At 36.7% G+C, this 20,320-nt stretch overlaps 2 protein-coding genes across 2 annotated transcripts in view; one reads left to right on the top strand and one right to left on the bottom strand.

Annotated features, from left to right (window-relative positions):
• The window catches only part of LOC150106581 (uncharacterized), a 267,472-nt gene that overhangs the window by 172,571 nt on the left and 74,581 nt on the right, over positions 1–20,320 (bottom strand). The window lies entirely within an intron of this gene.
• Positions 1–20,320, top strand: part of LOC150106582 (uncharacterized) — a 58,677-nt gene that overhangs the window by 13,516 nt on the left and 24,841 nt on the right. The window contains exons 2-3 of the mRNA XM_090392942.1: positions 11,265–11,342; positions 11,463–11,528. Coding sequence (XP_090249068.1) covers positions 11,265–11,342; positions 11,463–11,528 — 144 coding nt within the window. The remainder of the gene's footprint in view (positions 1–11,264; positions 11,343–11,462; positions 11,529–20,320) is intronic.

Here is a 20,320-nt window from a genome sequence, read left to right as displayed (position 1 = left end):
CCGATATCATAGATTTTTTTCTGTTATGGTTTTTTTTAATGTGATTCCCACTTACGAACCCTTTTTTTTAAAAAAAAAAAATCTATAGTTGATACAGAGTTATGTACAAATGCGCAGAAAAATCAGTATACTGAGTTAGTTTTGATATCTAAAATTTTGTATTTCCGGTCAGGGTTACATCTAGTGCGTGATTCACACAAAATATAATGCTTCTGCGAACAAGATGATGGTCTCGAGATAAATCCTAACTGGTGATCATCTGAAATGACATATCATGCATAATTCAGTATTTTTCCTGCGGCACGATTTCTTCACATGTAAATGACAATGAAAAATTATATACCAACCAGCAAAGAATTGCGCAGCTCGCCAAACAAATGGATGTATGATGCAATCTGTTATTCGAATGAAAACTTACTTGTCGACTGTTAAAGGAAGTGGTCTTTTGAAAAGATTTGTAGCGGCCGTAAGAAATTTTAGAATGAATATATTAACTTTTTTCACTTTTTTTTTAAATAAGGAAAAGTAATTAATATTGTGAACAGTAGTAATTTAATGCAAGTTAAGGTTCCTTGTTATCTCTGGTTCGAATCCACTTCTTAGTGGATTCGAAAGTACAGAGTCAACGTAGAGTTTATTACCTTCCGCATACAATTACAATTGCTGTTCCTTTGATCAGAATTAGTATACCTGATTAAAGTTGGGTATTTGTTGTTTATTTTGGCATTAACTTTCTTGCGATGCAGAACTGTGTTGCGAAAGTTTTTTCTTTTATTTTTTCCGAGAGAGATATTATTTTATGGCCTTGAAAGAATAATGTCACTAAGCGTCCAGGTTACGGTATATTATATTACTATGCAGGGTTTGATACGGAAGTGGCTTAGAATATTCGGACACGAGATAAAACGGAATTTAGTTTTGTAAATAAGCTAATTATAATAAATAAATCATAAGAGAGATAAATAAATAAATAAATACGTAAATAAATCATAAGAGAGAATGTTTACCATATAAGATTAAGCTTAGTAGATGTCACCGAATTCTATAAATATTAGATTTTATTTAACATATTATTAACTTAGGAGTTTTAAAGCTTATGAATAAATAAAACCACTGTAATGTGGTCATAACGGAACTCATATTCTCTTCCTTCATCTTTCAGTCAGTACTTATATCTTTCTCAATTCTAGTTTGAGAAATTTTTTTGAAACTATTTTAATCTGTATGAAGCCATTATTGTACCATGTCAGTTAGACTATAAAAATTAAACAGAATAAGGTTATATATCCACAGCAAATGTTTATCCAAATACTCGAATATTTCTATCATACTTTGCAGTTAAATGTATCTGGAAATTGCGAAGGAAAAATAAATTTATTTCTAATATTATAAAAAAAAATTAACAATAGAAGAAAAAAAATAATAAGATAAAAAAAACAGAATTAATTTTGTTATAAATCAACATAGTTTTTATTTTTAAACCTGCCTCACAAAAATCAAAACTTTGTTACGAAATGTATTTGTTTTTGATGTGGCATCCCTCTAAAAATTCGTCCACTTCTTTCCTTTACGTGATAATTTCGAGATTTCCTTCCTCTTAGAGTGTGGCATCATATAACAAATGAAAAACCTCAATGGGAAAGAAAAAGAGTATTAGTTAAAATGCTCCCTACTGTTACTTCATCTCAGCTTACATCCTTTTCTCTTATTTAAAAAAAAAAAAAAATCCATTCACCACAGAACATGTCAATATCGATATCTTGTTTTTTTCCCCTCTTCGTACGCTCAAAAATATTATATCAGCTGAGTCAAGTGTAGCTAGATTGCAAGCACCGGAAGGTGAATTATTATAATTCTGCTGCAGATGCTCTGCTTCTTCTGTCTTTATTTTTTTGTTCATGTTCACTCCGCAGAAGACTGATGGCGTGCAGAGTACTACCACTCTTACTTATCGTTTTCTTAGCATTTCTTTCCATTTCAGGTAAGTTATATTAGCAGTTTTTCTACATCCATGTATGCTTGACAGAGTATTCCGTGAAATTTTAATCTGTTTACAAAAGTTTCATTTATTAATTTATTTAAAAATAAATAAATGCTTCCAAGAATATCGCATGCTAGAAGCACGAACTTAGCTAAAACTAATTACATTTTTCAAAGCGTATTAAATATACAGTTTTAAGCATATTATCTCTGAAATATTTACACTGTATAGGCTACCATGGTTCCCAAACGAACAATTATTAATACGTTAATAATAAACATGGCACTTTTTTGATTGACAAAAAGATATAAAAATAGTTTTCAAATCAAATGAAGAACCGATGCATGCCATTCAGGAAATTCCATGTATAAAAATATTTCTAAGGAATGATTTCGATCTAATACGGTTCGAGATTTGCGGCAAACCTTACATAACACGGGATTTTTGAGTTTTCTTAAGGGGAAATCGCTATTATTATGTTGGATTAAAAATTCACCATTTACAATCTTGTTTTGTGAATTACGTTGTTGACTCGCTAGCCGTTATAATGAAAAAAAGAAGTCCCTGTGTTACGTTCTGCGCTATCGAACTGGTGCTTGTTTGAGACCATCAAAAACTGTGACTTCGAACATAAAAGGTTTTTTTACGATTATTTTCATATTTCCTCAGGGGCTCACTTTAGTGAGTACGGGTGTGGCAAACCCCAGGTACCTGATGCTGGACCATGCCTTACTTCATGTAATATACATCTGTTATATCATCTGTAGACTGGTCCCTCCTCTTCCTCCCTTGATTCTTTCTTTCTTCTCTTCTTGCTCCTTCCCCCCGAATGCTATTAGAGTATTCGAGGGGAATCTTTTCTATTTTTCTATGTCATTTCGTCTTGTGCTAACAGGACATTATCAAACACTGTAACATGATCAGGCCATTAAAAAATGTTCATACCGCATCGTCCGTCGCGCGGGTTACCAAGGGACGCGTTCGGGTTTTAGGCAGAGGGACCCGTTCGAAAAATATGTTACAGTCTCCCTTAGACACCACTCCTCAGCACTCTGCTAGAGGAAACTTCATTAATGGGCCCGCTACCCGTTTGGGGAGGTGTTTAGGGGCAGCGCAAAGAAATGGTTCTGCAAAAGGACGGAAATGGCAACGACAACGACATCAGACTATGGCTTTAAGAAACTGGAACATCTTCTCTCTGACAGGGAAGGAGTTGGAACTGGTTGAGGAAGCCAAGCGCTACCGGCTAGACTTAGTCGGGCTTTCTTTAACCAAGAGGAGAGGCTCTGGAACTATCGACCTGGATAAGGGGTGGAAGCTCTACTACTCTGGTGTGAGCCCGACAATGTCTGCTCAGGCGGGCGTGGGGATACTCACAAGCCCCCAGCTGTCAGACTGTTGCTGAGTGGATCCCATTGGGGAGACGGGTATGTGTGTTAAGGCTTCACATGAAAAACCATGATTTGGCTGTGGTGCAAGCCTATGCACCTAATCTGGAGTCAGAATGCTCTGCCTTCCTAGAGGAAGTGGATGCTGCTTTTGACAGGGTGGCAGACATGGAATCAGTCCTGCTAATGGGTGACTTCAATGCACATGTTGGAACAGATGACCAGACATGGAGGGGTGTGGTTGGGAGGAACGGTGCTCCTGACCTTAACGCTAATGGGTTGAAATTATTAGACTTCTGCTGTACTAACAGCTTGTCCATAACGAATACCTTCTTCCAGCACCGAGAAGTCCATAAGTATACCTGGTACAGGGATGCACTAGAACACAGGTCTCTGATTGACTTCTTTATAGTCTCAGCAGACCTATTTTCCTCAGTGTTGGACGTTCGTGTGAGAAGAGGGGCAGAGCTGTCAACCGACCATCACCTTGTTGTGTGCACTCTACGGCTTCAGAAACCAGATGCTACCATCAACGCTGGTAGGCCTAAGCAGCTATACCGCGTGAAATGGGAGGCATTGGAAAATGAGGCTGTGAGGAAGAATTTTGCAGATGACATTTCCTCCAGGTTCAAAGAGATTCCCAAGCATACTGCAGATGTTGAGGAGGAATGGAAGCTGTTCAGAACATCTGTCACTGCCTCTGCACTCTCATGGTGTGGAAGAACGCGGCTCGGCGTGGCAACGGGCAGTGAGAAAAGGACACCTTGGTGGAACCAAGAAGTCCAAAAAACTGTCCGGGCAAAAAAGGAGTCCTACCTAACATGGCTTAGAGTCAGGTCACCTGAGATGCGTTTGCGGTATGCTGAGGCACGAAAAGCTGCTGCTAAGGCAGTAAAGACAGCAAAGCAGAAGGCTTGGGAATTCTTTGGAGAGAGATTAGATTCATCCTATGCAAATGCAAACAAAGTATTCTGGCAGACCATCCGCCTCCTTCGAGGGAGGAAATCGTGCACAGCAAGGGTAATTAAGGCCTCTGATGGAGCACTTTTAACAACCGAGAAGGATATCCTCCACAGATGGAGGGAATACTTTGAGAGCCTTCTTAACCCGGGTAGCCCAGCAGTTGTGGACATCCAAGAGGTGCAGATCGGGGCAATGACTAGTCTCCCAGCAGAAGAGGTCCATTTAGCAATAAAATCGCTAAAATCGGGCAAGGCTGCTGGCGATGATGAAATTCGGCCCGAAATGCTAAAAGCCTTAAATCGAGACGGTGTTCTCTGGCTGACTCGAGTGTGTCAGTCTGCTTGGATATCTGGGCGAGCACCAAAGCAATGGCAGACAGGCATAATAATACCAGTTTTTAAGAAGGGAGACCAGAAGGATTGCAGTAACTATCGTGGCATCTCTCTGCTCAGCCTGCCTGGGAAAGTGTATGCTAAGCGCTTGGAAAGACTGTGCAGGAGCATAGTTGAGTCAAAGTTCCAGGAAGAACAATGTGGCTTTCGTCCTGGTAGAAGCACAACTAACCAAATCTTCACTTTAAGGCAAGTCTTTGAGAAATCTTGGGAATATGCCAAGAATGTCTACACATGTTTTGTGGACTTGGAGAAGGCATATGACCGGGTTCCTCGGGATAAGCTTTGGCAAGTAGTACAGGAGTATGGAGTGGATGGTCAACTATTAGCTGCCATCAAGTCCCTGTGTGAATGCCCAGAGTTTTGTGTCAGGGTAAACAGCACAAAGTCTGAACCTTTCACAGTCTCCGTTGGCCTCCGCCAAGGGTGTGTTTTGTCACCCCTCCTTTTCATAATATTTATGGACTGGATTGATAGGCACAGCCGAGGCAGTGAGTGTGTCAGAATTGGAAAATGTAGCATTGGACGTCTGCTTTTTGCAGATGACCTAGTTCTGCTTAGCTCTTCCACAGATGACCTCCAGCGGACCCTGGATAGGTTTGTAGCTGTTTGTGCAGACGCCGGAATGAAGATTAGTGTGGCCAAAACTGAAACATTTTTGATCTCGAGACAACCATCCCAGTGCACTCTAAATGTAAGTGGAGTCCCAATGAGACAGGTGGAGAAGTTTAAATACCTTTGGTCCATATTCACGAAGGATGGAAAATGGGACGTAGAGCTAGATACTCGAATTGGCTTAGCAAGCTCAATATTGCGGGAGCTTGGCCGTTCGGTAGTATTGAAGCGGGAGTTAAGCCAGAAGGCAAAGCTGGCTGTCTTCAATACAGTCTATGTCCCCATCCACACCTATGGTCATGAGAGTTGGGTAATGACCGAAAGAATACGGACGCGAATCCAAGTGGCTGAAATGAGGTTCCTTCGAGGGGTTGCGGGGCTGACAAAACTCGACAGAGTCAGAAGCTCTGCAATTCGGGAAACCCTCAATACTCAACCGCTGCTTCTCCGTGTTGAGAGATCACAGTTACGCTGGTACGGGCACCTGGTCAGAATGCCACAAGAGAGGCTCCCTCAGCAGGCCCACTTTGCCAAGCCAGAGGGTGGGAGGCCACATGGAAGGCCAAGGACTCGCTGGATAGATTATATCCAATACCTTGGGTGGACACGTTTGGGAATCCCACCAGAACACCTGTGCTTGGTGGCAGAGGATCGTGACCATTGGAAGTTCCTCTTGCAGCTTTTGCCCCCACAACCCAATTAGGAAGAGTGGGCCTTGAAGATGTATGTATGTATGTATGGAAGTATTTTCATTTTTATTTGATCTTTTATAAGTTTTTGCTCGGGTGGTGAAACAATCGCCAAAGACCCTTGAACTTTAAGGTACGGTTGATTCCGAAGTATAGGGGAGAGTTTTGACTGCGTGGTTTGAACTATTTCAATTTCAACTTTCAATGCAAACTGTTTGAATAAAGCGAATTTGAATAAAGATACAAATTTCAGATCGTCTTAAAAATGGGAAAAGGTTTCATGCGTAGTAAAAAGATGAAATTTAAATAAATCAACCTTTTTATAAAAATTAATAAATATAGTCGAAATAACAATTAATAATACATGGTAATAAATAAATCATAAATAATAATAGTCAGCTCATTTATTAGTGTTTTTAATAAAAATTAAGTTTCCGATAGTTATAAAAATAAAATGACGAATTTTTAAACTTTTGAAGCTTAATCCTGTCTCTGTTCTTTTTACTGGTTCTTAGTCCTGTAATACGGTTTAGCCTACACGAGATTTTATAGAAACCTTACTAACATGTTAAAAACGAAAATTACCCGCATTTAACTCCAGTAGCGGCCGGTGAAAATTTTAAGTGGGGGTGCTGCATATACAAAAAATAAAAATAAAAAAAAAATAATAAAAAAATCCTAATCAGTAACGAATTTATTAATAAATAAATTTGCATATTAAAAATTGCTTTATTAAAAATATTTGATCCTCACCAGGAACAAACACCAATAATAAAAGTTTGGTATCAATAGCAATGACAAGTGCAAATGAATATCGGTGTTAGATCGCAGCGCATTTGTTTCGTGTAACGATAATTGAAAAAATATTATTCTTTTCATATTTTCAACAGTGGCACTCGTCATAATTCAGCCTTGTATCTATAACAAATCAATAATTATATGTTATTTTAACAAAATAAAATAAGATTTATAAAAAAATAGTTCACCAGGCACACGCACCAATAATAAACGTTTCATATCTCACAGAAATAACGCGCGTAAGCTTACTAAAAATACACTGCCGTTTGAGCAGTTACAGTTGGGAATGACGTAACGTGCAATGACAAGAGCAAACGAATATCGGCGTTAGATCGCAGTGCATTTGTTTCGTAATCTAAAGCGTTAATCAAACAATTCCAATTATTAGCTATTCAATCAATGTCAAAACATAAGCTGTAACCTTTAACATGTTGTACTGCATTTATATAATGTTGTAAGCATTGTTATTATTTATAAACACAAACAAAATTAAAATTTTTCATTTTTTCCTTGGGGATTGTCACAGTGCTTATATACGGGCTGCCACTGTTTAGCTCCAAAAATATTCAGTCGCCTATCTTTTGGCTTATTTTAAAAAGGGATAAGGTGTCTTAAGTTTTTATGTCACGTTTTGTTTTGAAACGTCCAACAATGTGTTTGTCTTCATGAGACAACAATTTGTTAAGCCGAAATTTGAAACGAAATTTATCACGTTTTTTATGTCACGTCTTCATTCTTTTGAAACATCCAACAATGTTGGCCTCCATGAGACACCACTTTTATCGTTTCAGGATTACAACAATCAAACTCATTGTCGACCATTAGAACAGTACATGTTAGTATTCATTGCTGAAATTAGCATAACGCGCATGTCATGACTGATTATATAGTAAATATTTTATTTTCATTTCGTGATTTGAATAATTAAAGAGGTTCATAAAGAACCGGCCTACCAGCCCGAAACGCGGGGGTTTGGGCGAGGTAGGCGCCACGGGGAGGGGGGGAAAGATCCCCCTAGTATATATATATATATATATATATATATATATATATATATATATATATATATATATATATATATATATATATATATATAATGAATTTTTTAACTTGGGGATATTGTATATTAGGATAACCAAGGTATTTTATAAACTTCGTTATTTTAACTCCTAATCCCAAGTATGCAAATAATTAAGTTTGCGCCTAAAACAAAGTTCAAGTCTTAAGATGGTACAACACCAGGGCAACTCATTGTACAGGTGGGTAAAGCTCTGATCACTATTCTTAGTATTTTCCCATAATGTAAAGCACATTTCACTAGAAGATGTATACCGCAATGCATTATGAGTGGGGTCATTACCCAGACCGGTTTCAACCTTTTTTGAGGTCTCCTCAGTGAGGAGATTCATTACATCTGTACATCTCCTCCAGAGATTTTTTTAAAAATAAACACACCTTGTTGCAACTTCTATAGGTAAAGTTGATAAAGCTCCGTATTACTATAAGCTTGGTATTTAGGGTCTAGCTACTCACTGAGGAGACCTCAAAAAAGGTTGAAACCGGTCTGGGTAGTGACCCCACCCATAATGTATTGCAGTGTACATCTTCTAGTGAGATGTGCTTTACATTATGGGAAAATACTAAGAATAGTGATCAGATCTTTACCCACCTTTACAATGAGTTGCCCTGGTGTTGTACCATCTTAAGACTTGAACTTTGTTTCAGGGGCAAACTTAATTGTTTGCATACTTGGGATTAGGAGTTAAAATAGCCAAGCATATAAAATTGCTTGGTTATCCTAATATACAATATATACAAGTTAAAAATTTATTCCCATCAATATCTCCTCCAGAGATTTTTATTAAAAATTAATACACCTTGTTGCAACTTATATATGTAAAGTTGATAAGGCTCTGTATTACTAAAACCTTGGTATATTTAGGGTCTAGCTACTCACTGAGGAGACCTCAAAAAATGTTGAAACCGGTCTGGGTAGTGACCCCACCCATAATGCATTGCAATATACATCTTCTAGTGAAATGTGCTTTACATTATGGGAAAATACTAAGAATAGTGATCAGAGCTTTACCCACCTGTACAATGAGTTGTACAGGTGGTGTTTCCCTGGTGTTGTACCATCTTAAGACTTGAACTTTGTTTCAGGCGCAAACATAATTGTTTGCATACTTGGGATTAGGAGTTAAAATAACCAAGTTTATAAAATAACTTGATTATCCTAATATATATATATATATATATATATATATATATATATATATATATATATATATATATATATATATATATATATATATATATATATATATATATATATATATATATATATATATATATATATATATATATATATATTCATGCTTTTTATATACTGACTAAGATCCGAGAATTAGAATAAATGAATAAATAATGAAAATTTTAAAATACGCAACATGTTTCATCGGGGTGGCCGACTTCTTCAGGCGTGATAGAGCATAGAAAGCCGATAAAAAACACTGTAAAGAAATATTGAGTCACTATAAAACCACAAATTATAAAATCGACTATAAACTACAGTTATTTTGAATTGGAGCAACAGTCCGTGTTAAAGTTCTATTGCTAGAAACCTGTGCGCGTGTGATTTCACGAGTGCACCAATATCTGACAGCAGAGCTAAAAGAGTCAGGCAAATTATAGCTGAGGTTACTGTTTATATGAAGAGGGTCCACGACAATCTCTTTAGACTCGATTATACGGCGTTCTGCCTCGTCGTGGCATATGTGCAGGTTTGAAGTTGTTGTCCAGTTTATCTCCTGTTGGCGGCCTTCATTATTTGTGTTAACCGAAAACAGGACATGGCTTGAGAGGGCACTAGCTCTAGTTCTTTTGTAAGCGATGTCTCTTTGGTGTTCTTCGAGACGTAGGAGGATGGACTTTTCCGTTATTTTTTTCATGTGATTTTGTACACACCTGGGAATTGTAGATGGTTGTGAGCTGGTTTGTGATTGCTTAAACTTGATCTTAGTTTGGGAAGAGTAGAGAAGCAAGTTTTTATGTTAAACTTTCTTAAAATTCTACTCAGTTTCTTGGAGATCGTGGTGATGTATGGCAAGGAGATATAGCCTTTGGGGTTGTCCTGTATTTCTACGTTGTTTTGATGACGGTCGTCCTGCGTTACTACGTTGTTTTGTTGACGGTGGTATGGTTGTTTGTTGATACTTTTTGAAGAGAAGCCATTGTTTTTGAAGGTCCTTTTAAGAAGTTGTAGCTCATTTTTTTAGTCCCTCTTCATCTGACAGTACAGATCTAGCACGATGCGCTAGAGTTGAGATGTTACCCATCTTCTGTGCTGGATAGTGATGTGAGGACGCATGCAGGTGTGTGTGTGTGCGTGTGTATGTTTTCTAAAGATGGAGATTTTTATGGACTCAGGAGTTTTAGTAAGTTTAACGTCCAAGAACCATAGAGATCCATTTTCTTCCATCTTCATGATTAATTTGATGTCTTGATGGAAGTTGTTTAAGTGATTGAGAAAAGTCTGAAGATTCTCAATACCGTGTTCCCAGATGAGGAATATATCATCCACATATCTAAGTCAATCTCCTATAAATCACATATAAAGGCAATCTCCTCTTCTACTTAAAAGTAGAAGAGGAGATTGCCTATTGTTCAAAGTCTTCAAAAATATATTCGCTAGTATTGGAAAGTGGGGGCTGCCCATTGCTAATCCTTTATCCTGTTTGTAAAGTTTACCTTCAAATTCAAAGTAGCCAGACTTAACACAATGAGATAGCAGAGAGAACATCTTCTTTGAAATCTTGTTACTTAAAATATATAGAACTTCTTGCATCGGAATGTTTGTAAAGAGGGCTACTACATCAAAGTTCACTATGATGTCAGAAGACTTGAGTTCTATATTCTTAATTTTAGAGACAAAGTCTGTTGAGTTTTTTATATGAGAAAAAGATTTCCCTGCAAAATTTCCCTGCAAAAAAAAAAATATATATATATATATATAAAATTGTAGATAACATTGTAGTTCTAAAATTCAAAACTTCAATTATTTATTTTCTTCTTCTCCCTCCTACGTATTAGGCCTACTGGCCTGTTACAGAGCTTACTTAAGCTCTTCTGAGTCGTACCCGTCCAGAGGATAAGGTGACTAGCCCTGTGCCTCCAGGTATATCTTGTGGTTGTAGCTCGTGTGTTCACGGGGCCGGTTTGCTGGCTTCTGGGAGGAAAAACGCCAGGTAAACTGGGGAAAAAACCCTGCAGTCCACTCCCAAGACCGGCTAACTTGCCTATGTCCGAGAAAGCTCCTCACGTCGGCAATGGAAATCGAACCCAGGACACTCCTTTGCCATATGGTTGCGAAGTGCATAGCCACTAGGCTAACCGCTCGGATATTATTTATTTTATTTTTGTTAATTTTAATTTTCAGAGTGTAGGAAGAGGAGAAGAGGAAATGCAGACAAGAATAATGAGGTTTTCCAGTGCGTTAAAGAAAATTTCCGAAAAGGTATTCATTTCATTTGTCCAAAGCATGAAATCATTCAGTCAATTAAATCATAAAAGAAACTTTCCCTGCTTGTTTGCATTTCTAGAAATGTTGTGTTTGTAATCTTGTTCGAATTTTTAGCTGGAAAAAAGTTTTGATAATTGCGAGAAGAAAAGAAAATGCCTGGAAACGCGCAATATTGAACGGGTAAGTAATTTTGTCGAGTAATAAATGCTATGGTTTAAATAATGCTATTTTTATAGTTCTGAACAAAAGCATTCGTCACGAGTTGTAATTACAGCACGTGCAGAAGTTTTGCCTGATCAGTTCGCTACGAGTATGAATACATGTTTACTGGGGGGGAAGCGGCCTTTTTCCCAATACAAACAAATAAGCAACGAAATATAACTGCTATGAATATTTATTTATTTTCAATCATTCCGTTTAATAATAAGGAATGATTAAACATTTCTAAGACAAAATTGATTTTCGTCTCAGATTTTTTTGACGTACTTTTTTATTTTTTTCCGACAGGAAAATAAAAACACACATTATGTTACTTGGATTTGTCTCATTCAAAGATTGACAAAGTCGAGACACGATGTCCTTGCTCAGAAAGACCTGAGTTCAAATCCCATCTAAGATACATGCAGACTAGCCACAATCGATCAAATAGCAGCGATGCAACACTGGCCTGCAAATGTGTATAAACAGAGTGCGTCGGACATCGACGCGGCAACAGGTGACCGTGATGCAATACTATCACATCGATTTCACACTTCAGGAATGGAAAAAGGTTCAACGCAACGCAGTTCCAGCTGTTCAAAAAGATAACTAATGCGCTAATGTATCATAATCATTGCATAAATATTTCCAGGTGATAATAATTACGATGCTGGTTGTAGTTTTTAATGATTGTATATACGAGATAAAGTAAAAATATTGATACGGACGGAGTGACACTCGAATGCCACAGCCTGCTTCAATGTTGTTAGAAACCATGTTTTGGTTACGAACATACATATTGGTGCCATTCTTAGATCAGAATAATTATATACCAGGACACAAAGCACAGATCTAAGAATGACACCAATTGAAAGCAATTCAACACAGTTTAACATTAATGGGGTGAGCTCATTAGTGATTAACGATATGGATCTACTTCGCTACAATGTAGGATGCAACCGATTCTTTTTTTTTTTTTTCTTTAATAAGATCAGCAGTCCATATCCAAAGAATATGCTCTTCTGACACGTTTATTGTATATTTTAATTAAAAATCAAATTAAGAAATAAACAAATAAAATAATAAATAAATAACATCAAAAATTACCTAACATTAAATAGAAAGAATAGTTGAAATTAAAAACTACACGAAAGGGCACTAAAATTAGAGTATTTTTTGTATAGTGTGCAAAAACACACTTATTTATTATGGACACCATTTTGACAATTTTTTTTTTTTTATAATTAATGTACAGATGGTGGAAAACGAATTGAAAAAGTCCCGTTCGATAAGTATGAGCTTTATATAATTTTAAGCTGAAATATAATGAATGTGAATGAATGAATGTAATAGTGTTTCGATAATGTTTCAAGACTTGTATTGATAACGCTTTGAAATACATGTAACTCAGTGTACATATGAAGTATAATTAGATAATAAGGTATTTCGTGTATGATGTTTTATGGAAATACACACGGTTAGTGGTAGATAATCGTTTCTTATCTCTCTCTCACGTATCAATGTCTAGTAGGCAGAGTTGTTTGCCAGTTTACTAAAGTTTCAATTTCCTTTTTAACACTTTCAAGTATTTAGACTGGGAAGGTTGGGAAAACATGTAGGGGAAAACTAGCTAATGTAAGCCAATGGTATATGAAAGAATGCATATTTCAAATATACAACAATATTATTTAGCGACGTTGACAAATCAATGGAATTGCTTTAAAGATACTTTTCTACTCTTTTTGTTGTTCGTTTGTTGAATGCCTTCCATCAACATTAAAAGAAAAAACATTTTACTAATCGATAAAATTTTAAAAGTTCTTTATGACAATTTGAAGAGAATGAAATATTTCTGTTCTTCTCAAGTAAATCCCAACTTTCAGCTGTTGGCCCAAAAGTTCTTTCTGGATTTTACAGAAACCCAAATCTGGAAATTGATAATAACAGAATGACTTGAAACTTATTATTTGAATAGGAAGTTTAGAAAGAAAATCAAATCTTTACTGCTGCTGTTGTTTTAAATTTATTCATTGGGTAACAACGAATCACTATGACGCATCGATTCCATAGCAGATGGGAAGTTTGGATTCTGATGTATTTTCCATTCCTCACTATCGTCCTCTCTCTCCCGCTACTTTAGCTAAGGAAATGTAGAATCTTTAAGAATCCTGGGAGTAGAATCCTTGTTATGATTCTATTTGGATTGGGGACAGCCTTTTAAAGGGTTGTTGCCATTAAGGTGCACAAAGATATTCTGCAGAGCCTTTCAAGTGGAGTACAAACCAATGGAACTAGGAAATTATAGTGAAGGGTCGATCATGAGTCATTGCACTCCTAACTTTACTTAAGTAAAACAACCTCTTTCTAAACCCTTTCAAGCACAAAAATACAAATTATATGCAACGGATGGATCCTGGTCGTTTAGAAACTCTGATCTGCAAATGAGATTTTGTATGTAGTGAATCTCATCTCCAGAGTCATATGTGTAGGAAAAGGTTATGCGGTTACCGAGTCGATTGAAAAAATGACCCGAATCCATAGCATTTATTTTCCATAAAATGTTTCCATTTCCAGAATACCCACAATATTTTGCTTATGAATGTATTTTAACTCAGCGATAAATAGAGTGACTTCTAATTTCAGATATTTTCCAATGTATACAGATAGACTATCTGTATATTGCCCAATATACAGATAGTCTATCTGTATATTGGGCAATATCTGAAATACTTATTAAATATTAAATACTTATTAAATAAGTATTTAATAACCATGTTCAAACTCAATATTTAGTTATTTTATTCCGAGCCGTGGGGAACCACCACTATCTCATTTTCCTGATCCGACCCATGTACGATTGCCAGAGAAATACAGCTCATTTGCAGATTATAAGAATATTATTAATCTATTGGTATTATAGCCAGATAAAATAAAAACTGAAAGAGTTTCGAAATTTTCGAAAGTTTCGAAATACTACTTTGGTTCCATAAATCTAAGGCAATTCCTATTCTGACAGTTATATTCTGGTTTATATACTCTCTGGTAAATTCTGAAACATTTCAGTTTCTATCTTATCTGACTATAACCACAACAAGGATTAATCACATCTATGAGGAATGGATAATAAATAACGAGGCCGGTTGCAAAAATGTGGTTTATTATTACAATTGTACAAGTTAATTGTTATCTCCTTCAACATACTCCCTCCTCTATCTATAAACCGTTGCGTACGAATTTTCCATTGTTGGAAGCAGTGCTGTAAGTCATCAGGTGTTATCTGCTTCAGTAGCGCTGCCATTTTCTCCTTTACCTCATCCGGCTGACAGCGGAGCCGGACTTGCAGGAGAAGATCGTCACATGCGATGACTCGTGGACTTTCCAATACGATCTAGAAACAAAGAGAGAATCGGTGCACTAGAAAACTCCCACGTCTCCGAGAATAAAAAAAAAAAGCAAGAATGAACAAGTCAAAACTGAAGGCAATGCTGATCATTTATTTATTTATTTATATATCAATGGCGTGTGGGAATGGCTGAATGGGTACTAGAGAGGGTCAGACAATTAACCAACTCTCAGCTTGGCCAGAACCTTGAGGTTCTGGCCAAGCTGAGAGAACAAGTGAGGAAGAAGAGAGTCGATCTGTGGAAGAACAACGCTTGGATTCTTCATCAGGACAATGCTCCAGCCCACAACGTACTCTCTGTAAAGCAGTATCTGGCTGATAAGAAGATCCCAGAGTTGGAACATCCACCTTACTCGCCGGGCTTAGCTCCATGCGACTTTTAACTTTTTTCCAAAGTTGAAATCCGCATTGAAGGGAACCCATTTTCAGTCAGTAGATGAGGTAAAGGAGAAAACTGCAGCGCTACTGAAGCAGATAACACCTGATGACTTGCAGCAGTGGCGCACCCAAAGAGGGGGGGGGGCAAGGGGCCCTGGCATATCCCCAAAGAAAAAGAAAAAAAACACTAGAAACATTTCCAAAAATCTTTTCCTAATTAAAATTTTTTTTTTTTTTTTTTTAAATTTATGTTATGTCGTGTCTTCTTTTTCTATACTACTTATGAGTTAGCGATCTTTGTAGATGCTCAGCCATAGGTCGTATGCGATGCGTAGTATGTATTCTCAAATCATCTACTCAACTCGGCCCCCTCCAAGATTAAATCTGAGTGCGCCACTGACTTGCAGCACTACTTCGGTCGAAGGGGATAAACAATTCAGTTGTACAATTGTAATAATAAAGCACATTTTTGCAACCAGTCTCGTTATTTAATAGCCACACCTCGTATATAATCTGCGGTCGAGTGAAGCTTCTTAGGTTCTTCTTAGCCTCCGACTTGAAAAAATTTCAGACTATAAAAGGTCTAGCTCTTACCAATCATATCATGCAAATAATAATAATATCCTATCCTATCTGTCCATCTCATCCGTCTGGGACGGGTTGAGTTCACTCCCAATGAGGGGTTACTGCCGTATTAATGCAACCGGTTCGCCACTCCTCTGCTGCATTCCCTAAGGGCAATATTCCTGACTGTATCCGTGTGTGTGTGTGTGTGTGTGTGTGTGTGTGTGTGTGTGTGTGTGTGGTGTGTGTGTGTGTGTGTGTGTGTGTGTGTGTGTGTGTGTGTGTGTGTGTGTGTGTGTGTGTGTGTGTGTGTGTGTGTGTGTGTGTGTGTGTGTGTGTGTGTGTTCACGGGGCCGGTTTGCCTGCTTGTGGGATGAAAAATCCCAGATAAACTGGTGGAAAAAACCTTGCTGTCCACGCCCAAGACCGGCCAACTTGGCTATGGCTGAGGAAGATCCTTGAGCCCTCACGTCTTCGACGGGAATCGAAGCTAGGACGCTCCTTCCCCAGGCATATGCTTGCGATGTGCACAGCCACTAGACTAACCGCGGGACATAATAATAATAATAATAATAATAATAATAATAATAATAATAATAATAATAATAATAATTTTTCACTTAAAAGACAATATGCTTAATAGATAATAATTTTTCTTTAGTTTAATACTTTATTTTGTCTCTGATAAATTGCATACATATGATATAGAATTTAAGCAATGATACTACATTTCCTTTCATGTGTTTCAAGAACAATTTCTAATTAATATCATAATTTGCATAATGTGCAACGCTATAACAGGATAATTCATGTATTATTAGTTACAATTATAATACCACCATGATATACGTGTACTGTTGTTAAGTTAAACATTGCAATGTAAACCCTAACATTGCATGTTGAAATTTAAAGATTTTTTTTCATAGTTTGACAAAATATGATCATATATATATACATATACATAATATGCCAATTCATATGAATAATATATAAATATGTTTAATATCAATAATTTTTTTAACTGTAATAACATTTAGTTTAATCATAATACAGGGTATTTGTATATACAATAAAGCATACTATTACAATTTCTGTTCAGTACAAAATATAGAGTACAGTGATTTTTTTTAAATATAAATGTACATTTTTCCCAGTATCAATATCATAGCTTATTTTTATACAGCCTATATACATATACATAATTAATAATTTTATTTTATTATTTTTTAAACATTTTATTATTTCTACAGATAAATTACATACATTATATGAACACAATTATGCATAACAAATACTTTCTCGTACATAAAGTTTTTTTTAAAAATAATAATAATAACAATAATTGTTTACAACGTATATGGATGAGAAGTAATTTCTCTGCTTTCATCCTCGAAGCTTATATGTAAGCTTATCTGAGGATGACACCAGTTGGTTATTATTTATTGGTGTTTTTGCTATGTTGGGAAGCTACGAAATCTATGAATGGAAATTCGCGCGAGCGCACGCGCACACACACACACACACACACACACACACACACACACACACACACACACACACACACACACACACACACACACACACACACACACACACACACACACACACACACACACACACACACACACACACACACACACACACACACACACACACACACACACACACACACACACACACACACACACACACACACACACACACACACACACACACACACACACACACACACACACAAATAACTTGGAATGTATTGATGTGTCGCTCAACTGTAAGCCTGAACGAATATATTGTGTTTCATTAAGTTAGTATGGTGTATTATTGTAGTTTGTAAGGTTTCTGTGTTCAAAAGGTAATTTGTTTATCATGTCTGGGATATAGAAGTTTCGAGTGGCCTTTCCGTAGTGATTATTGTATTTATATGTGATATAATTACTTGTCTGAGGTCTTGTTATACGGTATGTATTTCTGACTGTCCTGTAGTTGGCATTGAAATAATGTTTTAGCAAAGCTGCATAGTGACATAAATGTTTTGCTGTCAGTATTTTGGGTTCTGACATTGCAATGTTTATAAGGTCGTGATTTTCTCTTTGTTCCCAAAAGATCAGTTTGTCATTTTGTATTGTAGCGACATTAATCTATTTAATTTGTAGGGTGCACAAAAAGCGGACGTTGTTATAGCGTATCTTAGTATATTTTGGCATAGTGCTTTATAATAGTGTTTTTAGGCGTGTGGGAACTATGTCTTTTAACCTGTAGAGTTTGCCACTTATTGTTCGGAGTTTGTTGTGTAGACGGTTTATGTGGCTATTCCAGTTCGTATTTGCATTGAAGTAAATTCCAAGGTATCGTATTGTTTCAACCTGAGTGAATGTAGTGGTTTTGCTGTTCTGTGTGTTTTTTGTGTTGGAAAGTGCATGTTGGATGGTTATATATTTGTTATCAACTGGTCGAGTCAGTGCATTTCTGAAAATCATTAATTTTTTCTTTTCTGCATTCAGGTGTATGGAGTTTTTCGTGAGCCAGTCTATGATCAGATTTATGTCATGTTGCATATTTGTTTGGGCCATGCTTGCGTTATTATGGATGGATATTATTGCTGTATCGTCTGCGTACTGGAATATCTTACCTTTGAGTGGCAGCTGATTAATATCGTGCTAGTAAATGTTGAATAGAGTTGGGGAGAGTACAGCTCCTTGTGGTACTCCACAGGTTACTGGTAGTTCTCTGCTTCGGTTTGACCCGATATGTGTGATATGCTTTCTATTTTGAAGGTAGTTTGTAAACCACCTGTGAAGAGGCCCATCTATTCCACCATGCCTCAGCTTTTCTAACAAGGTTTGATGTGTGAGTGTTTGGAATGCTTTAGTTAGATCAATAAAGACTACCACGGCAATTTTGTTTTTGTCTAAGGCGTATTAATTACGTTTGTAAAGTCTTCCAAGAGAAATATTGTTCCCTTATTTTTCTGAAAACCATATTGTGTTTTGGGGATAATATGAAAGGTCTCTGTTATGCTGTGACTTTCTTCAGTATGATCCGCTCCATAATTTGATTGATAATTGGTAATGTGGCTATGGGTCTGTAATTGCTGATTAAGTTTCTTTTTCCATGTTTGTATATGGGTGTGATTATGGCAGTCTTTAGCATACTTACTTGGTATCTGTCCTGTTTTAAATATTTTATTTATTAATTTTAGTAGGATAGGACTTAAACTAGTTGCATGTTGCTTTATATCTTTAGGTCTTATACCATCTATTCCTGGGCCTTTGTTTGGTTTGATTTGATGTGTTGCTGAGAGAAGTTCTGATTCTTTTATGGTTGGGAACCATAATGTCTGTTTTGATTCAAGTGGAGAGTCACATTTTGTGATTGGGGGAATATTTCTGTGCAGTTCTTGGATGGAGTCTGTAAAGTATTGGTTAAAGTCATTTGCAAGTTGTTGGATAGGTTTTGCGTCTTTCATGAAGCTGTGTTTTATGGGTTCGGAGGCGGTGGTGTTGGGAACACAATCTAGCATCTCATTGATCAGATGCCAGGAATATTTCATGTTTGGTGCAGGAATTAGTTTGTCTCTGTAGTAGCTTCTTTTTGCTTTTCTGATTTGTGTTGTAGGGCGATTTCTTGTTATCTTATATTCAGATTTTAAAGCTGTGTTATTTATATCGCTTGAATTCTTTCCATAAATCGTCCTTTCTGTGTATTTCTAGGATTAGGTTTTGTGTTATCCAAGAGTTTCGTATTGTTTTTGAACGAATTCTGACTTTCTTTGTTGCTTTCTTATATATTTCCTCTAGTGTGAGTTTAATGTTGTTGTATAAGATATCTGCTGAACCTGATGCCAGGTATTCCCAGTCTGTTTTTGTTATTTCGTGGTTGACTATTTCTTCGTCTATTGTTTTCTGTCGCTTTTCTTCTGTGGGATATTGCATGGATATTGTCTTGGCGTGGAGGTTTAGAGCGGTGAAGTAATGGTCTGCTACTTTGCACTTTATGACTAATGCAGTGTAACTGTTCGGTGGTGCTCGGACGTTTATATGATCTAGACAGGAGGCAGTGATAGTATTTCCGTATATTAATAATAAAAATAAAAATAAAATAATAATTTTTTTTTTTGTTTCTTTGGGAGGCATTTCTGATTTCTTCTTTGAAGCTTTGCAGAGCTTAACTGAGGAAGCATTTATGAAGAACCGTTAACATTCCGGCTAACAATCTGTAGTGATTTTGGTTTTCTTTTGGCCTTATTCATTCAGGATTTCAACAAGGACCGACTGTGTGTGCCTTAAGATGATATCCTTGGCTTTTTAAGTTGGGTTGGTTTGTCGGAGTTCAGCAAGCATTTCACCTATGTTGGCTTGCTGTGGTTGATTTGGTTTTGGGTCTTTTTGGAAGGTTGATTTTGTGACTTCCGCATACGATCTTCTCCGTT

This window comes from Typopeltis vanoorti, chromosome 5 (assembly GCF_054136105.1).
Source record: "Typopeltis vanoorti isolate ZY-2024b chromosome 5, IOZ_Tvanoo_1.0, whole genome shotgun sequence".
Classification (NCBI taxonomy): Eukaryota; Metazoa; Arthropoda; class Arachnida; order Uropygi; family Thelyphonidae; genus Typopeltis; species Typopeltis vanoorti.
Note: the sequence above shows the minus strand (reverse complement) of the source record. Positions and strands in the feature narration are given on the sequence as shown.